Here is a 23255-nt window from a genome sequence, read left to right on the forward strand (position 1 = left end):
CCTTACTCTAACGGGTCATTTACTTTTTCTTAGTCACTTACATTTACTGTTATCACGGGCAGCTCGGGAGAGAATGCTTTCCAAGAGCAAAGTACAAGCAAAAATACTGTCATGTATGACTACTTTTGGTTTGTTGGAGGAGTCCCTCAAACTTGAATACTTCTTGGCTTGTATGAAAGCCGAATCACCACAGTTCTACTAGAAATAGACATGAGAGAGTGAATTCTGGATACTTCTCACTTGAAAAGTTGATTACCTTTTGCATGTGTGAAATAAACTCAACAGAGGATTGTCAATATATTGGTATCCTAAAGTACTGATTCCAGGAATTTTGTAGCAGCCCCAAATTGTGAGCTTTAAAGATCCTATGTAAAGCTGAGTTGTTTCTGCTGCTGCTTCACATTGCTCCAGAAACATCTGCTTTCAGATGGCTGCCTGTGATCTCACCTTTAAGGAACCGCTGCCCTCAGAGGAGCTTTGTATGCCCAGCCATAAGGAATTTTTGTCTCGAGTGATTAAAAATTATGCCTCCCTTTTCTTGAAAATGAGTAATAAAATGCTTTTGCTCCCCTCTTGGGGAATGAGCAGCAATAAATTACGTGAGTGTTTTTGTCAAGGTGTAGGAAAAAGTGCTGAATACATATACATGGGCATTTTGATCTAGTAGAATGCTAGCATTGTGTTCAGGAAAGACTTTGAATTGTTTTAATGTGTGGTTACTTTATTTTTACTACTAGTTGTAATCATCTAATCTTAATTTATGCTTTTATTACTGTCACATGATACTGATTCATAACAAGATCCATGCAAGTTTTCTGTCATTCTATTTGCTTGAAAGATGCTTTCTTGTATGTTTTTGTTTTAGAATTGACTTTTTTTAAAAAAAAAAAAAAAGGATAGCCTTTTCTCAGCCTCCAGTGTGGCTGAGAAACTCCATCAGGTTGCTTTTTTCAGTCTGTATTGCATGAATAGGTTGTGTGTATGACTAGATCTGCAAAAACTAAAACCCCGAACTTCACACCAGCTGCTTGTTAAAGATGGAGCATTGCATCTCCCCAGACTAGAATGTGGTGTTCCACAAAAATACTAATCTCTGAGATTTTCCTGAGCCTTTATTAAGTTTAGCAAGGAATAATTATTTGAGCCTGGAAATTTGAAGAACAACTTTTGAAATTCATGCTGTGCTTTCTGGAGAAGGATTCATAGAGAAAGAAGCGTTTCCTTCTCTCAGGATTCTGTAGTTTCTGTTTGTATCAAAAGCTTAGGTGAGTTTTTTCTCTAGGTGTCTGCTTTTTTTGATAGAAATTGCCTGCACATTACAATTTACACATGCAGTACTAAGTCATTTACCTGGAAAGTAGATATCATCTAAGTGACTACTGAGGCAAGAACTAAATTTGAAATGCAAATGTCCTTGGAACATGGGCTCAGATATCGTGTGTTGCTGTTGCAGGAAGACCATGACATCATGGAGGCTGATCTGGACAAAGATGAGATTTTACAGCCTCAACTGGGAGAACTTACAGGAGAGAAGCTGCTGACAACTGAGTACTTGGGAGTGAGTACCAGTTAGTACGATCCTGAAATAAACGGATTTGCTGGGTTAAGTGTTTAATTTCAGTGGTTTCATCACCTTCTAAAATCTTTTCTTCTTCAATTTGTAGTTTGAAGGGCCGGGTTCTACGTGCATAGCAGTCCAAATCTTCCACTATTTGTTTTCTTAGCTGTAGTTCAGAAATAGAATAAGTTTGAAAAAGGTAGTTGCCCCTTCATGGGAGGTAATCAGGCTATGACTTGGTAATAAGCTAAGGACAGCCTTAGGGTTTTAGTGCTAGATCACTGATTCTGTGGCACACAAAACGAAGTGCTGAGCAACTTAACGCTGAAACACTCTGCTGGTCTGAAATTATTTTGATGGGGAGAAAAAAAGTTGAAAAATTAACTGTTCCTTCAATCTTTATGCTAGATCAAATATGCTTGGTGTCTTACCTCGAGCATCAAAAAGCCATTAAGTTAAAAAAAAAAAAAAAAAAGTGAAATCACGACTGCCACTTAGTATGCTGTGATTAATGTGAGTTAAATATGGTTTTATGCCTTCTGGATGTCAAAGTCCACAGGTCCAGCTACAGTGATGATGAATGAGTGATGAGATGAGATGTCATGGGACAACCTGTAATGATTCCATGAAATTTTATGTACTGATTCTGGAACACAACTTAGTTGCCGATGCAGTGTTTCTACAGAATTTTTTTCAGTGGCTCCAGTTATTGATCTTTCCACTGCCTTCTCTTTATTTGTTTCTTTTTTTTGTTTCAATTTCTTTATTACCTGTGTATCAGATAATGACTCATACTCCAAAAACCAAGAAGAAGCTGTTTCCCAGTGTCCATCAGAGTATAGATGAGCCTCTCCAGAGACCTGTGACACCAGGTTATCACAGAACTGCATACCCAATGTAAGTCTAAACAAATGAGGCAAAGCAGGATTTTTTTTAACTTAAAAAGTGAACTAACAAATAACCCCACTGCCAGATAAATAAAATTCCATACTTGAAAGTGCATTGGCATTGTCATCCTTTAAAGATCACTTGAAAGAAGAAATAAGAGTGCTGTAGGCGGAGAAAGGTCTGCTGGCTAAGGCCACATACTTTGTATAGTTGAACAAGCGTTTACTGATCAGTTTGATTTAAAGTTGTGTTATATCCTGTGTGTTCATAATTCTTTCTTCTTCTCACAATATATTCTATTTGTAAGTTGCATGGAGTGTGTAAAATGACTGGGATCTTCATGTTATATCTGTCTAGAGCAATATACTTTTTTTGCTTATGCTACCCACCCATAAAAGAACACACTAAAAAGAAAATGGAAAAGACAAATCTTAATATGTCTGATTTCCTGGTTTTTTTTTTTTTGTTTGTTTGTTTGTTTTTAAATTCCAATGGGAGAGTCTGTGACACCTTGCTCTTGGTTTGGTTGGTTCATTGTGGGGTAAGTGTTACCAGGTTTGAGGTCCCACTTCCACTGCATGGTATTTTTTTCAGTGGTAGACTAGAGGAGCTGGACTGACTCTGGCACTGGCTGTTAAGGTAGCCTTACTTAATATTAAGAAAACTTAGAAAATATTTTTCAGGAGTAGATTTTAGTTACCATGGGAGTGTTTAAGCATTACATTCCTACTTTTTAAGTGGAGAGGAAAACAAGCATGTGACAATGAAGTGACTTGCCAAGGAGAAGTCAGAAAAACAGCGGCAAACCTGGGGAAATAGCTTTTATTTCCTGGTGTAATGTAGCGCGCTACAGTTTATGTACCAGAAAAATGTCTAGAAGTGATCAAATACCTCTTTTTATCACCGTCTACCCAGGTAATGTTTGCTTAACAAAATCCCGGGATTAGCTGAGTGACACTGGTACTTTGTTGTATCAAAACTTAAATCTCCTTATGGACAGCTTTGCAGCCTGCAACACAACTTCAGGTGTGATTAAAAAAAAATCATCTGGATTAAAAAAAAAAACAAACACCTTTCTCTACATAGTGGTTCTAGTAGCTTTGGGTCTGAGAAAAGTGGTGGGTGAAGCCTTCTTTACAGATTGCCTTACTGTGTAAACTAGAGAGGAGAAATGTCATCAGCAAAAGCCTAGCATGGTGAGAACATGTGGAAATTATTTCCCTCCAGTTTTGCCAAGTGGTGGAAATTATATGAGTGTTTGGTGCTTCCATGTAGGAAGCATGAGATACCACTGTGAATTAGAAGTTGACATTTTATATATAATTTATTTGTGCAAGAAAACTGCAGTAAATAGTAACATGCTTGAGCTAGTTTTTACAACAGAAAAGAATAAGCTTTGGTGGCTTTATGTCTTTCTGATTTTAGTAAAATGAGGAAATACTTTATTAGGAAGCCTTGCAAGAGGAGGGCAATAAAAGTAACCAAATCTTAGCTGCCTTAATATTAAATACATCCAGTTCAGATTATTGCTTTCAAATTTTTAAATTATTTAAGTGTCTCACGTTTGCATCAAATGAAACGGTATGAAAAATGTCAGACTTCTTGCTCTCCTGTACAGCTTGTTTACCTAGGAACAACCCAGGACAGTTCATCTGAAGTTTTTGATTCAGCCAAAGTTAAACTGCATAAAAACACGTGTAAATGCCTGCATTCAGAATCGAATGTAACTTGTTTGAAGTTCGTCTGCAAGACCTGACGTAACACATTCCATTTTTCAAACAAGGTGAAAAAGGAAGCAGTTGATGGAGATACTATAATGTGTCTCTTTGAGTTAGTTCATACCTCAGAAAGGTGAGGGGGGGCTTCTGATGCTGAATAGGAGTATTCACACAGAAAATTAATGCAGAATAGCTACTGCACATGAAGCAGATATTCCATGCTCATTTTTCTACGACTTTCCAGTACAGACAAATCTCTGGTTACTTCAGATGAATTGTCATGGGATCCCTGCATGGACAAGCTCTTGCTGTATGGGGAAGCCAGGAAACATTGGAAAGCTGCTTTTTTCCTTTCCCTCCTCTTTAAAGACTCACTGCTGAGATCACTCAAGAGGGACTGAGCTACTCAATATTCTGCTAGCTGTTTCCTTAGAAACTGACTTAGCTGTGAAATCATTAACTGCCTCCTTGGAATGCATCCTTTCTCACTAGAAATATAGCCTAATTACCTTAACCTGATATTGGGCAGGGAAACTTGCTGCGTCTGCCAACTTCTTTTCACACACGTTTCACACCCGTCTTGCTTCTGCTGCATTTTGTTGCTTATTACTGAGCAGTCTTGTCCCTGTTCTGTCCTTCAGCTGCTGAAGTTTCTCATTGATCCACCTCGCTTGGGAAATCAACAGTTCTACTTCTTATCTACTTTAAGCCAGTGTTGCATGTTCCTCTCTATAAAGTGAAATCCTCGTAATACTTGGGAGCAAAACTTAAACCCTTGAAAAAGCTGAGAATTGGAGACCTTTCAGGCCTACTACTATATTCTTTTATTTAAGTGTCCTACTGGTATTTTGGGTCTTCAGACTGCAAGGAGTTACGGTTTCCTTTCCTTGGCTCTTTATTGCTGTAGGAAAAAATGTTAATTCCGAATATGTGTAACATCAGCTGGTTTGGGGGAGCTACAGCGGTGCAGTTAGATTATGACATTGGCACTAGTTTACAATATGAAAAAATACATGTTTTAATTTCTTCGATGTTATTACAGGCAATTAGAAGAAATCAGAATTTGCTTTCTTGTAACTTTTTAGACTGCGAGCATTCATCACCACACATTCTCCTTTCTCCTCCAGGCCAGAAAACGATACCATCTCTTGTCACGATAGGAACGAGAAACTGCAGTCTCTGCCGAGTGGTTGTCCTCCTGTCTGTGGTGGGAGCAGGTCCAGCATTTCTGACCTCTGCATTTCCTCTTCGTGTAAGGATATTCCGTAAATGGTGTTATTACTCATTGCTTGATTAGTATTATTATTATTTTTTTAAATGTAGCCTTGGAACTGGGTCTCTGTTTGTAGACCCTGGGGTAGTCTGCATGACCTTGGGCATGCATGTGGCTCCGGCTGGCTAAATGGCTGCAGAAGGTGATGCGTGGTCAGTAGATACTAACGGTCTCACTAGCCTTGCTCCATCTCCCTTCCTGTGGTGGGGCCAAGGATCATTCCCAGGGCTTCCGACATGCAAAATATATTTTCTTTCACTCCATGATATCCTCTGCCTAGGGAGAGAGCTGCAGCCCAGATACAGTGCACTTCCCAACAGGCCAAGCTACTTACTTGATCAAATATACCCTTGTTTAGATCTAAATGAATTACTGTCTGCTGGCACCTGCAGGCTCGATTGGCTGGTCCTCTGTATTACAGTTGAAGGCAGCTGCAGCTATCTGCTTAGTTTTGCAGCTGCATTCAAACCATAAAGGGTTGTGGAGGATGGGAAGCTCTGTGTGTGTAGCTGCATTGTGGGTGATGCTGCTAAAGATTCTGTCCTTGCAACTTAAACTGAAATGAATGCAGACTCAGCTGGACCTGAGAATTCAGAAGCATGTGTTGGAGTTTAAAAGGTTATAGGCTTCTGAAATACTTTTCCTGATCTTCCAATATCCACAGGATCATGGAACTTCTGATGTGAGTTTCAACCTGCTTGCAGGGATTCATTAACATTTCCAATTAGGGTTTTAAGGCAAAATGTTCTGCAATCTTAGATAAAGGATCTTGAAGCATATCCGGTACAGAATTACTAATAAGTTCAGACAAAAACCTGCCTTTACTTTGCTGAAAAATATGCTTTGAAGCAGCAAAGGAATAGCAGACTTTTTTCTTTCTCTTCTTGTTTTTTAAATTTCCTAGAGGAAATGAAAAGGATTCTGAGAAAAGTAACCAAGATCTTACAGGCAGGAATCTGCTTGCATAATGCCTAGAGCTGATACATATAACATGCTGAATAAAAGGCGTATGAGAGAAGCAGATGAAGCTCCTGTTTGAGATGGGCACTTGGGTCCTTGCTGTTGTGCAGGAACAGAGAGCTGCTGTCCTCAAACCTTGCTTTACACAGCAGCATGCCAAGTATAGCTAATTCTGTTCCACATGGAGATTAATTAGCTGGTCAGAGGCAGCAGCTCAGAACAGAGGCTGTGAGCTAATGAAAGCATGCTGACTTTACAGTTTTTCTGTATAGAATAATAATTTTAAAGAAGGGATTGTATGTATTCGTGCTTTGTAAATGAAATTAAGCAAAGCAAGTACCAAATGTGCTGCTATTTACTGTTTTAAAATGTACTGTAGATAAAACCTGCCTTTGGATGCAATTTCTAAGGTATTACGCAGGCACCAGGAGCCCAGCATGCCTTCTGAACCACATTTTGATAATATGTTAAGTTCACTCACCTCTGTCACCTTTCCTGTGCTACAGATGCTGTCTGATGGTTTGCTTGTAGAGATTTGTGGGGAGGCTTAAAGTGGGAATCTGAGCAAGTCAACAAAGGAATTGTTCATTTTTGATGGAGAGTCTTGATTTAATGCCTTCGTGCTGAAGAAAATGCTGCCAACTTTAATGTTTTCATATTTTCAAAACTTTGATTGTACCCACTGTCTAAAAATTTTGCTAGCTGTTTTTGGTCAAAACTGCCTACAGATGGATATTAGTTAGAGAACTAGATTATACTGTCCCTTCTCATAGAAAAAAATGGAAGTCTGAATATACAGCATACTGCAAGTTTATATTCATTATGCATGTAAGAAGACTAATTATTTTTGTGCGTGACAGAGAATTCTTAGCGCTAACCAAGGCTATAAAACAACACTGAGTTACTCGAAGAAGGATTGCCAGAGGTTTGTTTTCAGTTTTTGCAAGTAGCCAGTGAAATACGTGCTTGACTATCTTACCTTTTGAGATTTAGAAATGAAGAGAAGAAGAGATTGCACTGCTGGATCCCATGGCTGTTCATTTCAGTGACAGGACCTTTGTTCATTGTAATTGTACCTGGACTGGATCTTCAGACATTCCCTGTTTTCCAAAAGGCAGTGTTTTTTCTAAATCATAGATTGAATTCAAAGCACTGGATTCAAAACAATTCAAAACAAGCCCCTGAGACCATAATTAGGAAAAAATTCTTACTCTGCAAAGCTTCTGTGCCCTTTTTCTTCTAGTGCCTTCTAAGATAAGACAGGAATGACTGTGTAAGAAAGATGTAAAAATAGTTTTACTGCTTCTAGGGGCTCCCATCGTGCCCAGGCAAATGTCATTGCTGTGAAATGGAATATGTAGTTTATTGAATTCTGAGCTTGGTCTGACAGTCATCATGCAGCACCAGAAACCTGCTCACTTCAGAATGTATTTTCCCACATCACACGAATACTTTAGATTTCAGAGTTTCATGCAATCAAGTTATGAAATGAATAATAATAGATGGGGGGTGGAGAATAAAAGCTTCATGTGAACAGTCAGCATCATCAATGACATGTCTCAAGCAAAGCTTGTCTTCAAGAAACCTTTATCCTCTTCTGTTTTCTAAAAATGAAAGTAGTTCTTAATGTTTTCTGCACCTGGATCTACTCACCTGTTCTTGAGTCACGTTCTTATTTTTTTTCTGATTCTGTCTAGGACCATCCTCACTTTTTATCAATTTGGTAAAGAGATTATTATGACTTTTTTTTGTCTCCTGTGAATAGAAGGCTTGTGTACTAAAGATGAACCTTGGTCACCTTATTTACATATCCAGTGAATATCAGAGAGAACATTAACTGGGCAGCCAGGTGGTTGTCTGAAAGCAGCCTGATCGGTATCCCATTCAGCATGTGAGAGCAAATAAAAACAGGAGGGCAACCTGTCCCAGGCACGGGAGGAATGTGGAGGAATGGAGCTGGGGATTTTCCCTCGGCTCTTACTGGTCTTGCACATCTCAGTAGCCTCGTGTCTCTCAGCAAGCTGCCTGTCCTTCCCTTTGGTGTCAGCGCAAGGCAAAAAGTGAGGTTTATTGAGCGAATGGAACAGGCCTCAGCTCTGACAGAGGTGTTTAAAACAGTTTTTTGTCTGCAGCGTCTGCCTGTCGCTACAGATGTGGACAGACAACTGCAAGAGGTTGCATTCCTGTGGCTTTAATGAGGTATCAGTTATTAGCTGATATATTTTAACTGACGAATGCAGAGTATAGCTGCTTTGAGAATGATCCAAGCGTGATTTGCTTCGCAATTGCGAAGGGCTCGAAGTAGGCACACATGCAGTTACCTTGGCTCAGCTGATGAGCTGTAAAGAGCTCTGCCACAGTAACTCAGTAGTCTGCTTTTGTCTCGACCTTTCTTTCATACAGCAGGAGCCGTGACTTGATTGTATTTCTAGTGAATTGTAAAGAGCCAACTTCTCACTGATTTGTGTTTGCTTTTTAAATAGCAATTGAGACGAAGTCCTCCAAAGTATTCTCATCAGGCCATAGAATGGACCGAAGCATGCCGGGTGGTGACAATATCTTGTCTTCTCGATCTACTGACTTCACCCAGGACAAAGTAAATGGGCAATCTCACAGGTATGATTTATTCAGATGAGTATCTAAGAGTGCAAGAGGAGTCTGAGGGGACTTACCAGCTAATTCCGTGCTGCTGTAAAGACAATCTGTGAAGTCATTTGATGTATGATGTAGTCTGGTCTGAGACAGCTGTGGTGGTGCTTGCCAAACAAAATACCCTTAGTAGTGCCAGCAGCAGCTGTTCAATTTCTAAGCATCTGGTCCAGAATAGGAGAAACCTCAAGCAAGACGGTATTAATGAACGTCACATGTATGCACAACCCGGTCTCCTGCAAGTAAAACTTCCTGATTGCTTCCGTAGATGACTGTACTGGTACCCCCATGAAAAATCATTTAAACAGTAAAGAAAGAGGTACAGCAATGGGAACAGGGCAGGAATTAACATGCAGAAGAGAAATTAAGCATTTAAGTGGATTTGTGTGTTTAAACATGCTGAGTTGCTAACACAGCTGACCAGAGTCCCTGATGATTGATTTGCTAGGTGGGTATAACAAAGAACTAAAACATTACAAGTTCTCCAAAAAATGGGTTTCAACTTTATCCTGAAAAAAAATCTGTCAAAAGAAGAAGAAAGATCTTGCTCTCCTCCTGTTCATGCATTGAGTCCTTTGTGAAGCTCTTCATATGGAGGACTGTGATGTTATATACTGGGTGAGAACTAGTAATTCATTAGGAATTGGACCAAGATTTACCAACGCTTTTCAGGACCCACATGTGTCCTTCAGACATTAACAGCTTTTTCCTAAAGGTAGTTTGATTGGGCCAAGTTTTAAACAGTGAGTGTAGAGAAATTTTAAAAGCAAATACATTCCAAGAGTAAAACACAGAATGGGTGGAGATGTGTTAAAGGAAAGGTTTTACAGACTCTATGGGTCTGATTTTTTTTTCAGAAATGTTTAGTTACTTGTGTCAGTTAAAGCTCTAGCACTTCTGAAAACTAGATTCTCTGCTTAGAGCTTTGTTTCTTTCTGGTGTACAGATGCCTTTGTATATATTTTTTTCCAATTGTGCTCTTCCCATGGTGACATCTGAGAAATTATATACTGTTAACAAATTAGCACTGGCAAGTAATTGAAGTGCGTAGTAGTCATAACCCTGTTCCGGCATTACTGGTTTTACTTCCGTGTTGCTTGTCGTAACATAACAGTAGCTAAGCACATACTGCAAATACAAACAGAATTTTATGGCCAAATTGCTTGCTTTGTGCTCTGGCTGATGTAGAGAGGTTACTTTTCAGGCTTTGCTTGCAAGAGATCATAAATAGGCAGTATCTTGTCCCCTACCTTAGTGCAGAGCTTTGCTTCTCTACAGTCATAATCCATTGTTTAAAAGGTATGTCCCTAGTAATCTTTAATTTTTCTGAATACGAGTTTATCTAAACCTCAGTAATAGATGGATCCCTAGCTGAAATTAAGGATGCGGTATTGCAGAAGGAGATCGTATCTGTGCATTGTATGCTTCCTTACTATGCAAACGGTAATCTGTATTTACAAAGCAGCCTCGAGTTACAGATATGGGAATGTAGCCATTCATAGTCCAAGTAGAACACAGGGTTTTCTGTGTCAGGGGTCTTTTGTTCATATGCTCGTGTTGCAATAGCTAGACCCTGCCTTTTCATTCTTTCTTTTTTTCCTTCCTGGAAGTGTATTTTAATGTGCTTGCAAAACAGTGAATAAATCATTGCTTTGGTCATATGTCTACCACAAGAGCTGCTTGCCTTCCTACTAGGCAAATACCAAGACATTCCTAGACAAGGTATGTATGAGAAAAGGAAGGCTGACTTATGGCGATGCAGCATTTTGATCATGTAAGAATATAGATCTGTTATGCCTTGTAGTTAATTAAGCATAAATTTGTATGTAATGGACTTGAGTTTACAATTGAGGCTTGCTTAAAAAATTCCCTATGTTTTATTGTGACTATGATCTGTATCGTAATAGTAAAGAGATTAATCTCTGTAGGGGCCTTCTTTGGTTTCTAATACTCTCACCTTTCTTATAATCGGGTAAAACTGGTCAAAAGTACAAGTGTGTTTGTCTTGGAAAAAACAGTCCATAACTTGTATTTGGATGTCGAGAGTCTTCTCACACCTCTTGGTTGATTATTCAGATCTCAGTGTCAGTCTGTTGTGCACTTTTTGATAACTATGTTAATTTTTTCCAAGTAAGCAGTTTTATTTCTTGTCAATGCAAATGTAGGTTTCTCTGATTCATTTTTTGTTAGAACATTTGCTCTCAAATTACCACACATTGTCACAAACGACTTTTTTGCTAAATACTACAGAACGTTTTTCCACAGTACATTTTGCTGCTTCTTTCTTCAACGGGCCAAGTCCTAAAGGAAGCCAGATAGAAGGATTTTCATGATATTTTGAGGATTACCTCTTTTCTGTTAATCTTTTTTTTATTGTTTTAAGAGAAAGTGATTCTGGGACACCTGCATACACGGACACATCCTACACATCCTGTCAGAATACCAGCAGATTTTTTTTGAGCTTTACAGCGTTTGCTACCAGTTTATTTCATATAATCATTTCCCAGAGAGTATGTAAATATGTGAGCCATTGTACATAACTATTATGTATTCTCTCTTTTGTCAAATACAGTGACTGATTGTGTTACTGGGCTTCGTCTCCCAGGTGTGAATAGCTGCCTTGGTTACTCTAGTGAAACCCTTAAGATTGTTCATGGCTATAAAAATGCTTTTTAGTGCTTAGGAATACAGACGCAATTTTTTTAATCTATTGCCAAATAACAAAAAAACTAATTTACGGCTCAAATACTTCTGCGAGGCTGTTGGGTCTTGCTTTTTCATCTGTGTCAGCATATAATGCACACAAGGTTAACATGACTGGCACAAGTGTATTGAAAACCCAACTCTTGAATCTAAGCAAATAAAACGACAAACAACCAATAACAATGAAACTATTTTATGGAGAGAGACATTTAAATAGATCTGGGATCCATGGCTTGGGGTGAATCTAGCCAATCTTACTTTTTTGGCTTGGTTTTGCTGGTTTTGCTGCCATCTGCCACCTTCTCTTTTGAAATGCTCCAAGTTTAATGCTTGTCATGCTCACTGATAGGTAGGGGGCTGCAGAGATGGCTCTGAGGAAAGGAGTTAGTGTGTCTCTGCCCTTAATAGTTAACATATACAAATGCAAAATGCAGACAGTTAATGCTACTTAAAATATAAAAGAAACATTTGCTGACAGATCTCCCTGCAAGGTGAAGCAGGGGAATGGAATGGCTAATCACTGACTCAGCAGCATTCCCGGGAGAGTGGGAGAGATTAAATGTCTTGAAAATCCTCCTAATCACCCTTTATGATGGTCACAAAGGGTTCTTTTGATGGAGCTAATAACACAGGGACTTTCCAAATAAAATTTTAATCACTTTCCTTTCGATGGCACCTTTATGATTCTCTTGCCTTGGCTCTGCTTTTACTTCCCTTTAATATGATGTGTTTCTTCATGTAGCTGTTATTTCAGTTTAATCTTTTTTCCTTTTAAGAGAAAATTGTCTCACTAGAGCCAACATGAATATAGATTCAAAATTATTTAAAAGACTTGCTATTTCCTGGTAGCCTTCACTTTTTGTATATCAGAATATATTGATGCTAGGGGCAGGGAAGGACAGTGTGTCCTCACGCAGTTATGGACTAAATTTTAAATAATTGTATTCTTGCAGCATGTGCAGACTGTGAAATAACAGCAGCTGGCTTGAGTTCTCAGCACAAACAAGGAACCCGTGTGCATAGGGAATTTATTTTATATATGCCATCAGAGCTTTTTGCTCTTCTGACAAAAGACCTTTAGGAGATCTACGAATCTTGTCACAGCTGGGAGCCAGGGAAGATGCGTGTATCTGTCAATATTGTGACCTGTATATAATGGTTTGTGCCCTAAAAGGATGTATTCCTGTGCTGTAGCATTCATATATGCTTTTTGTACCTCTGAATGAGTCTATATGTGATGAAGACAATAGAAAACAAGCTAGACAAAACAAGCTAAACATCTATTACTTATTTGCCAGGGGCTTACCTGAACTTGTTCAGTCCTGTTGTCCAAAGGACCAGGTTTGAGTAGGGTAGACAGGTCCACAGAGCCAGGTTTAGGGAGGCTGTGTGGTGAGTACATGCCCCAAGATACCTGTGTGTGTGTTCCTCTCCATTTGTAGTCACCCTGAATTTTGGGCATTCAGGTGTGGTGACAGCATGCCAGGTTTCACTTGGTTGCAGACTTTCTGTGTATGTTTTTCTCTGTGCATTACTAACCCTTTCCATGTCCTCCCGCAGCGAGTTTTTCTCGGCCTTTACCAGCAAACCTAAGATCCCTCGCACTCCTGAAGTGCAAAGTGCCAGCCCCAGAAAGGGAAAGATCCCGACCATTGCCCCGCAGTTTTCTCAGTCTGGTCCCCAGCAGACAAGCCGTCCGAGCTCCTCAGGATCATCCACAAGGAGCAGACAGAGTAAGTGGAAAAAGTCACCCTTCTCCTTGTCAGCGCTTGGTTGGGATGGGAAAGGAGGGAGCTCTGCAGGAGCTCTCCAGGAATGAAGTCGTACGCTATGAATGTGCCAGGAGTGTATGACATTGTACTTGTCATCTGCAGGATGCACAACCATTAAATTATATCCTGCTGAACACTGCTCCTATTTCCAGACTGTCGTGTGAACAGTTGGAGACGTGCTTCTTCCTGTCTCTGGGTGGAGAAAAGTGGCTCAGAAGTATGGGGGGAAGCTTTTAGTCTCAGATTAGACGTTCTCTGGGTGTCATTAGACTGTCTCCTTTTCTTTAGACACTTGTTCACTGTATAACTTGTCTAACGTCCTTGAATTTGGATCCCTGGGTGTGTCTACACTGCCACTGAATGTAGTCCTTGAATTTGGATCCCTGGGTGTGTCTACACTGCCACTGAATGTAGACCAGATGTCCGACGGTTCAGGAGATGGGCTCAGGGCAGCCTAGCAAGCAGACTGCCAGGCATGGTGTGCTGCTTGTGACAGTCATCATTCTGCTGGACACTTGGATTTGAGAACCGTATGGATGTGTTGTTGCCTGCAGAAGTGTAAGCAGTGCTAGGTTGCAGTGGGCTCAGAGGAGAGGAAGGCAGGGACCTGAGGTTGGAGGGAAGAGATGGAAGCATGCTTTCGGCCTGCCAGCATAAGCCCAGTAAAGTGGAAATGTTGGTCTCAGGTGGTTACACAACAGTAAACATGTATGGAGATCTGGAGGGTGTGTAAACCGTGTTTTCTCTTTTCCTTCTTTTTTTTGGGGGGGTGAGGGGTGGGCAGGGCGGGGAGGTAAGGGTAAAAATGATGAATTCTTCAATAGTGAATAAGCTTTTTCTCCAGAGTGCAGAAAGGACAAGCTGGATTCAAACATACCCCTGGGGCTGGACTAGCTGCATTCAGGTATATCCCTGGCACCAGCAGCAATAAAAATGGAAGTAGCAATGTGCTATAGGTTCATATTCCAAACGTATCTTAAAAGTTTAGTGATGATTATCACAACGTAACATCAGCATTACTCTTTAGCTGTAACTGTTACCTTTAACCATTTAACAAAAAAAAAAAAAAACAGGAAACTAATATCACTTTGTAAACCTGCCCATGGAATTTGAGGTGGGTGCTTATCATTAACTTTTAATTACAGGTAAGGAAAACAAATTATAGGCAGCTGAAATAACGTAGTAAATCAGCAACAGAGCAGGAAGGAGCTTCCTGAGCCTTCAGTATTGCTTGCTTATTGTCATTTCACGTGGTTGTACATATGAGGAGATTGTGTGGTTTCATTCAGGGAGTACAGGTGAGGCTTCATAGAGGATGTCCTTAGTGACTAAGGGAGATTTTGACCTAGCGAGTATTTGCGTGAATAGTCCCATGCTTAGGTAATAACTGCCAGCTTTTTTAGTGTTACTTTTGCTGCGTATGCCCTATGTTTTACCTCTGTCATCAATGCTTTACATTTCTTGTGACAGGAGTTCTGTTCTGCCCTGGCTGAATGTGATGCTAACAGCCAAGAGTCCGTGCCTGTTACCTGTTAAGCTTCATTTCCAAAAACACTAGTCCATTAATAAGGAGAGAGTATATGTGTGCACACAAAAACTTCCACATGTTCTAGTTTCTCCAGTAGAGCTTTACGCTCCTGGGTGTCTGTGTCCTGTGAAAGATGTGACACACATATGGTTGCTTTCGTAGGGATATGAATTAAGTTCCTTTTCCAGTGGCACAGGGTACAATCTAGCTTACTTTGAGGTTAAGTTAAAGGAGAGTTTAATCAGAGTTCTACGTCGTTTGTGTTTCTCTGTTGATTCAGTATACGTAACTTGTAAGGCCAGACTCCTGGGCTCTCTTAATTTTTAACTTCTGTTAGATAGGATTTGTCTCACAGTGTACCTGTAGGCATCGTGTACTGGGAACGTTGCATCTTATTTTGTGTCTATTTAGCTTTTCTCCGGAGTTTTTCATTGGGGTTCCAGGTAACTTGCTTTCTATCTGTCCACAGGTTTCATGAGACAGACTTGGAGTCAGCAAAAGAATGTTAAACTCTTATCTTCCTGCCAAAAAATAGCAAAGAAATTGTTTTGCAAACAAGCTGCCATCCACCCTACGTATATCTATTCTGTGTTGTCTGCTGTCATAAGGCACCTATTAGTTACTCTGCATCTTGCAGGGGCTTTCACACAAGTATTTATGGTTTGGAAAATTGAGAGGCTGGTGTTAAGGACCTGATTTTTAGAGGACTTTAGAAAGGTTTTAAGCACCCAAATCCAAACCCTGGGTTCTCAAATTCAATTCCCTTTAAGCTGCTGCTTAAAGGTACAGGGAGGCGTCTGAAGCAGGTGAGCCCCTGATAAAGCTCTGTGCTGCTATTCCTTTAATTTCCTAGTTGACTTTGTAGATGAGTTGGAAGCGGTGTCAGATGCACAGATCTAAGCAATTAGTAGATCTCAGCAGTTGCTGCCTTCCATTTGCCTCCTGAGTAGGTATGTTGTTTTTTACATATTAAAAGAGACTCTGTCCTTCTGGAGGATTGTCTTTACTTAGTGGATTTCTTTGTATTTCTGGAGAAATAAGTTTATATAGCTCTGGACAGGATGAGAAAAAGATTAGTTTCTGATTGTACTTACTTGGTGTGATAGCTTATTTTAGAGACACGTTTTAGCTTGTTTTTTAAAATTTATTGTAGGTGTACTTACTGGAAATAAGTTGCTTTGACACAAACCTAGCTGAACTAGCTGGACTGCTGTTTTTGGAGTGTGGAGTGTGTGGAATGCCTGAGGAATGCAGAAGGAAGCACAGGTACTTAGTGCAGCTACAGGCCTGGGGCCAGATTCCTGCCTGAGATGTAGCCCACTGTTAGTGGAGTGTTAAAGCTGTACCTTACAGCGAAACTGAGCTCCTCAAAATAAAACCAGCCATGCTGGAGCTTTCTGCTGAATCTCCTTCCTAGCTGTTATGGGGGGGGTGACACAGTGGCTATAGAACACAAAGTGGACTTCCAAATCTAGACTTTTTCAGCTGTGCTTTATGTGCTCAATGTGGTTGGGGAAGAATGATTTAATCTACCTCGTGCGTTACTCTGCATCTGTTCCAAGCACCTCTTTATGGGCATGCTAAAGGTGTGTGTGCTGTGTCCCACGTCAGTTCTGTCCAGGGCACAGTGAAACTGGAGTGATAGAAAAATCTGTACCAGAAGAATGAGGAAGGATTTTATCAGGAGTGTGATGGGGCCCCGGTGGCTTCCTGCTACTCCAGAAGTTCTTTCAGTGACCCCTGACAGGTGGCTACCGTAAGCACATTCTGCATTTTGAAGTTGCAGTACCAGTGGTTAAGGTGCCTTTGTGTGTGTTCTTTGTGGTGGTTGTGTCACTGTACGGATCAAACAAGTGTTCCCTCAGGCAGCTCCTGCCTAGTGATAAATCCTGCTTTCAACTGACAGACTTTCTTTTTTCTTTTCTTTTTTTTTTTTTCTCCCTGCAGGCAGCCAGTCCTCCAGGAAGTGAGAACAGTTCCTTTCCTCAAGAATCACCTGTCACTTTACTGAAGGGCAGAGGCGGCTTCCTGTAATGAGCTTTACTGGCGACCTACTGAGAAGAGGTTATTAACATTGCACGGCGTGTGCCCTGCATGGTGATTCAGGGATTATCTGATGGGATGCATCTGTAGCCATCTCTAGAGCTGGCTAAGACAAAGGCCTTGTTACAATTCAAGGTCTCAGCAGGTGCCCACAACTGATACGGTAGATGGATATAGTCCCAGTGTCTCTGATAGTTTATTCTAAAGTGACATTGCTACCTCCAGAAGAGTCTCTTGCTCTCTGCTTTTTGTGTCAGAGTAAATGGCCTTTGGAGGTGGTCTGTAGGGCTCAGCACAGGAGTCTGGCCAAGCAACTGTCTTGTTTACATATTGCTTGCTGAACAAGTCTGTAACTTGATTTATTTAAATTATGCTGTTGTGAATGAGTTAGGGGATATCTGTGTTCAAAGGATCTGCATGTGCACTAGGAAGGAAAGTGTGCGCTATCTGTGTACAGCCTCACTGCCTGGAGCAGTTCTATGTAGAGTGAGATCTGTTTGACCACCAGAGACTGAAGGGAAAGTAATTTATCAACTTCTGGTTGTCCTGAGGCAGTTGAAAAACTGCGTGCCAGTGCCCAAAGCACCATTCATCTATGCTTATCTCTGAGGATCTGATCAGCAGGTTTATCTGCAGCAATTATTCCTATTCATTCATTTTTTCCCCCTTGGTTTTGTTTCTTAACATTTGTGGAATGAGTAATTCATTTTCCACTGGAATTAAGAACTTCCTTCATTCATAGGAGAAACCATGAGATGTGAACAGATTAGAAGCAGTGTTCTCTTCATGTGTGGCTGTGGACAATGTTCTTTGGTCTTTGTCATATTTTAAATTCTTCACTTCTGAACAGTGATTGGTTATGTCTTCATGGAATTTATGCTGGTCTTCAGTGAATACAAAGTGCTGGGTAGGCAAGGGAAATCAGGAAGCCCTTCGCTAAATCAAAATCCAGCAGTTAGTTCTGCCAATAAATTATGAAGACTGCACTGTTGGTTGTTCTTTCTCTCAAAAGTAACAGTGATCAGGAAATGCTAAAGACTTCACTGGGGGTTAATTTTCAGTAACATCTCCTCATATGATGCAGCTGTTAGGACAACAGCAAAAACTTTTCTAGAAATGCAGTTTACCTTGGAGCTTGGCTGCCAGTGAGGCAGAAAACATTGTAAATGGACTTCAAAAACAAATACTTTAGCAGGTGAAAAAGGGAGAAGCCAAAGCTTTTGTTTTGGAGTTCCACCTTGAGAAACAAACAAGAGGATCCCAGCCTAAAAAGTCAAGCAACTCCAACAGTGACAGTTGCCTCCCCCTTGAGTAAAGAGTTGTGAAGCCACTAGTCATTTCCATAGGAACAGAAGAAAGCTTTATGCTTGTGATGAGGCCTCGAGTTGTGCCTCTTGGTACGTGATGGCAACTGAATAGGGAAGGCATTTCCTCGCTTGTTGCCATGAGACCCACCAAGACCAGCGATGCTGCGTCAGCTTTTTGTGGAAAGGGATCCAACAGACAAGCTCCTCTAACCGCTTTGGATAACAGACTTCAAGTTGGAATTAAGATGTTTTGAAGGACAAGACAGTTGAAAGTCAGGTTGTATTCATGTGAAACTTTCTGCTCAGGAACTGCACAGCCTAACACAAGGCAGGCAGGGTGTGGGTGTTGCTTTAATGCCCCAGCTGCATAGGACAAATTATAGACACCTGATAGTCTTTTTTCCTGTAGATTACTGTGATAGATGAATCACAGAAAATCTCTGATTTGTGCTTAGACTCACCCACCTGCTCTCAAAGCTGATAAACATAGTTAATGGAAAAAATGTCTTTTGATTTACAAAAGGGCAGCAATAGAAGGCAGCCATAAGAACTCACCTAGTAGTTTTGCATGGTAGGCAGTTTTTCTTTATCCTCTGAAAAGCTTTCTTTTTTCCAGCCTGTAATATCAATGGGCAGGTTGTTAACACTGAAGTGCTAAGCAGGTTCATTTGTATATGTGGATACATCGAGTGCCCCAGCAGTTGAATTTTATTTATTTTGCAGCGGTGTTGAGTTTCATGTTTGAGCAGGCCTGATTCTCTGAAATGCAAAACAGCCTTTGAAAAGAGTTGAGTGCAAACTATTAAGAAAAAAAAAAAACTCACTGGGTTTACCATTAGGTGAGGTTAAAACTATCACTCTTAACTCAGCTGAAAGTAGGTGCCCTCCACCAGATCAAGATTAGTGAAAAGCAAAATGCAACTCACAGATGAGGAAAACTGAAAGGAACAAGCTAAAGTGTATGTATTTTTGTGTTTCTTACGCAGGCCTACTGCAAGGCAGAACTCGACATGTATGGTTTTTCATGTTCAACTCTTAGGTATTTTGGAGGGAGTACAGAGTTTGAAAACGGTGAGAGTATTTTTATGTTAGTGTTTGAGAAACTTCATTTTCCAAGTACTTGAGAGAGAAACTATGTATATGCTTTGAAATAAAGTACCAGCTGAGCAGTAATTTGTGAGGCTGACAAAGTAACATGTTCTCTGTTTCTCTGTGTTGCTCACAAAAAGCCCCTGCAATGCCAGTCAGAAGGTTTTGAAGCTGATTTTAAATGCTCATTCTCCCTTTGTTAGTAGGACACCACTATTCAGGGTTGAGAGGTCCCTGGATAAAAGGTCAGTAACATGCATATAGCAAATTCTGCACCTCACTCTTAAAAGTTGTTAGGTACTTTTTGTATCTGTCATGCAGAGGCTGCTGCTAGATACAACACCATCGTGGTAAATTTGTAACAGGAACAGTGGAAATTGCCTCCTGAATGAGAGGGGAGTGATTGTACCTAAACTGGCTGCAATTTTATTTACGATAAGCAGATGCAGTAATTGCACATAACACACAAAAAAATCCCCTTCAGGTGTATGTGTGACCAAAGTGCTATATGATGCTAACATGCTTCTTGTGGATAACTTCTATATTCACTGTTAATGAGGCACAATCATAAAGTATCCTGAGTTATAAGGGACCCACATGGATCATCAAGTCCAACTGGTGGCCCCACACAGGACCACCCAAAAAATCAAACCGTGTTTCTCAGAGTGTTGTCCAAGCATGAACTGCGTATGTCTATTTAAACTTGCACGTAAGGCTCATTCTGTACAGTTGCTTTAAAATCATCTGGTGCTGACCAAGTAAAAATGCTTCTGAAGGGACATGTTTTTTCTTCCTGTGATAGGTTTGTTTGGGGTTTCATGGACTTTCAGGATGTGCATTTGTTTGCATTTTGCTGTTTTATTATTGACGAATTCTGTTTCAGCTGTTTTGTCTCCACCTGAATTGAAAATGCATCTTCCTTTGGCTCAGCGTGGCCTGCCTCTGCCGTCAGCATTGTTTGCCCAGAAGTGTTGCAAAGCAGGTGTGAGCCACACATTGTTTTTGGTCTCTGAGGAGAGCCCAGGCGTGTGGGATGCCACTACTGACACTGTTTGGGTGTCAGAGCTGTTATCCCTGGGAGGGATTAGAAGTGTGAGGGGAGACAAGCAAGGAAGTTCTCTGGAGACAAAATATTCCTGTATTGGGGAGGGAAAATGGTTGTTTGGTTTGTTTTTTGAGATGTTTGCTTTAAACAAAGTTCACTAGTCTTTAAAAAACACAGCAGAGGTAACAGCATAGGGCTGAAAAGCACTGCATTGCCTTCTTGCGCATCTTGGAGCAGTAGCAGGAGGAAGGCAAGCAAGCTACCTTCCTCCCAGGTATTTCCCCCAGCCCCTTCCTCCCAGGAGCTTGAGTTCATCTTTGAGCCAGAACTTTTGGCTCACACGTGGTTGCAGTCTGGCTCAATACTGGGACAAATCATTTCCCAGGAGAGGAAGTGGGGGGGGGGAGCAGGGAGGTGCACCTTGCTCAGCAAGCCGATCTAATCGTGGGCTGTTTGAACCAAGCCCTGCAAGGTTTGGACACACCTGGTTATGCCATGTGGCACGCTCAGCTCAAGCTGGTGCATGGGCTTGGCTAACCAAGAGGTTAGAGATACAGTCTTGCAGGTCTCCACTGACCTTGGTGGGAACTAAGTATTAAAATACCTCTGTGACTCAGTCGTGTGGCCTCCTGCACTTTCCTAACCTCTGCTATTCATATAAATCAAAAAAGGAGGGGGACTCTTGAGGATTCAGTGACAGGTGAGAAACGAGACGTTCTGGGGCAAACAGATTAAAAACAGTTTAAAACAGACTTGAGACTCGGCTCTTCCAGCCAGGTTGTATGGGAATCTGCTGCTAACAAATTTTAAAGAAAATTCTGGGTGCAGAGCCCAGGGAGGGCTGTGTTTTCGGACCAGTAATCCTTCTACCTGGCACCTTGTGGCGCCTTGTCAGAGGTTGGTATCTCGTGTTTCAAAGCAAGCTTCTTTCCAACTCCAGGCTGCATTCTGCCCTGCAGAGGAAGGGTGTTGTGTTCAACTACACGACCATGATCTAAACTTCCACTCCTTAAGGATCCAATGCTCTCCAAACGACAGGCCAAGTGGCACACCCTGAAACATCTAATAATTTTCTGGAACATGCCCTTTTTAGTTCTCTCAGCAGTCCTTTCACATAGTCCAAGTTTCCAAGAAGCTATGACATTGACTTTTTGAAAGGAAAGTGAAAAAACTTCACACTAATTGTCAGAAAGCCAAGTGACAGCTTTAAACGTTTGCCTTGTGCTTATCTTCTTCAAATATGCAAAATGCTGATCTGGTATGATTTTAAGTCCACAGTTTTTGGGAGTGTCACTTACTTTGCTCACTCTGGGTACAAATGACCTAGCACTGTAATTAAAAAGATGGCTTTCACTACCTCTCGGTGTTTTCATTTTACAAGACTTTAAAGGGTTGCTTCATTTTATTTGCTTTCCTTTTCATGGCGCTGAGAGCTAATTCCAAGTAAAAGAGCAAACGGGGCACTAAGGAAGAGTGGATACCACAAACAACAGCATTCATCCTGCATGTGCTTGAGGTGCTTTAAGTATTAGGCTGTAGCTGACAGCTACGACTGCTGCGGCCATCCAAAATTCAGACCTACCTACTAAGGGATTTTTAGCAGGCAAGGACGTTTCCCCCTGCTGATCCCAAGGAAAAATCCTAGATCAAGATTTCATTACAGGCACATAGTCTTCTTTCTCTGAAGAGTGAAAAAGTCGAGCTAACAGGAGGGTGGGATGTGAGTGCTGGAAATAGCAGCTCCGTGCCAAGTGATACAGTTCCTCCTTCGGTCTGCCATGTGCCGCTCTGACGGCCGTAGCCCTTGTCTGGATCCGGTTGACTGTTGGCAGAGGTTGAATGCTTCCCGAGAACAAATCAGTTTATTGTTTGTGTCTGTTCATGCACTGCCTTTGGGACTGCGGTTAGTGTTGGTAGCAAGAAGCGGGGCCATCAGCACCAAATGAGCTCTTTGTCAAGCAGCACGCCTTGCTGACATTTTTACCATTTTCTCCAACTGCTTTCCCCCAGGTTGAACAAGCAGACAACTTGTTTGTTTCTGTTAACATGGCAGATCGTGGCCTATCGTGATTTCCCATGAAACTTTCCTCCTTCCTCCTCTTCCAGCAGCTGGGAAGTGAAATGAGGTGGCTCTGGGACTCGCATGAAATGGCCGTATGTTGAGTCAGCCCCTTCCAGCCTGATGCCCTGCAGAAACTGGGCTGTGTGGAAATGCCACCATGTCCATCCCCACTAACTGCATCACAATCCCCATGCCAGGGGGCTCCTAGCCATGAGCCAACACCTCAGGGAATGGTCCACAGGCGAAATGCGCTTCTCCAGGGTCCCATCGATGCTGGCTGCAGCACACGTCTGCTGTCCTGTTTCTTCCTGGATCCAGGGCCCTGTGGTGTGGAATGAGAGAAAAATAATTTGGTTTTGATGTATTTTCCTCAAAGATTAAAAGCTCTGAGTAGCCAAATGTTTGCTTCCTGTACCATCGTTTAAAACCTCAGCACCGTAAGGTGATTTCTCTAGGCCTTGTGACTGAGAGTGCTGCTGGTGAGGACGCAGCTTTTCCCAAAGCTGTGCTGAGAATTGCAGCGAGGGCCGAGCAGCTGCCAGGCTCCACAAATCCTCCTGGAGCTTCCAAGGTCCTCTGAAACCACACTTTCAGCAACTAAAGGAGAAGCCAGTGCCAGCACCGTATGCCACCTCCCAAGTCACCCCGAAATGGCAGCAA

General features: G+C 41.3%; 1 protein-coding gene across 2 annotated transcripts in view; it reads left to right on the forward strand.

The window, feature by feature from the left end:
- ARMC9 (armadillo repeat containing 9) overlaps nucleotides 1-19593 on the forward strand; it is a 64307-nt gene extending 44714 nt beyond the window's left edge. For both annotated transcript variants that reach the window (XM_083848480.1, XM_083848481.1), the window contains 6 exons: nucleotides 1454-1558; nucleotides 2340-2455; nucleotides 5292-5416; nucleotides 8881-9013; nucleotides 13310-13482; nucleotides 16997-19593. In XM_083848480.1, the coding sequence (XP_083704606.1) occupies nucleotides 1454-1558; nucleotides 2340-2455; nucleotides 5292-5416; nucleotides 8881-9013; nucleotides 13310-13482; nucleotides 16997-17019 (675 nt within the window). In that variant the 3' untranslated portion in view covers nucleotides 17020-19593. The remainder of the gene's footprint in view (nucleotides 1-1453; nucleotides 1559-2339; nucleotides 2456-5291; nucleotides 5417-8880; nucleotides 9014-13309; nucleotides 13483-16996) is intronic.
- Nucleotides 19594-23255: the final 3662 nt, after the last annotated feature.

The sequence above is a fragment of the Anser anser genome (genome assembly GCF_964211835.1).
Source record: "Anser anser genome assembly, chromosome: 9".
Lineage (NCBI taxonomy): Eukaryota > Metazoa > Chordata > Aves > Anseriformes > Anatidae > Anser > Anser anser.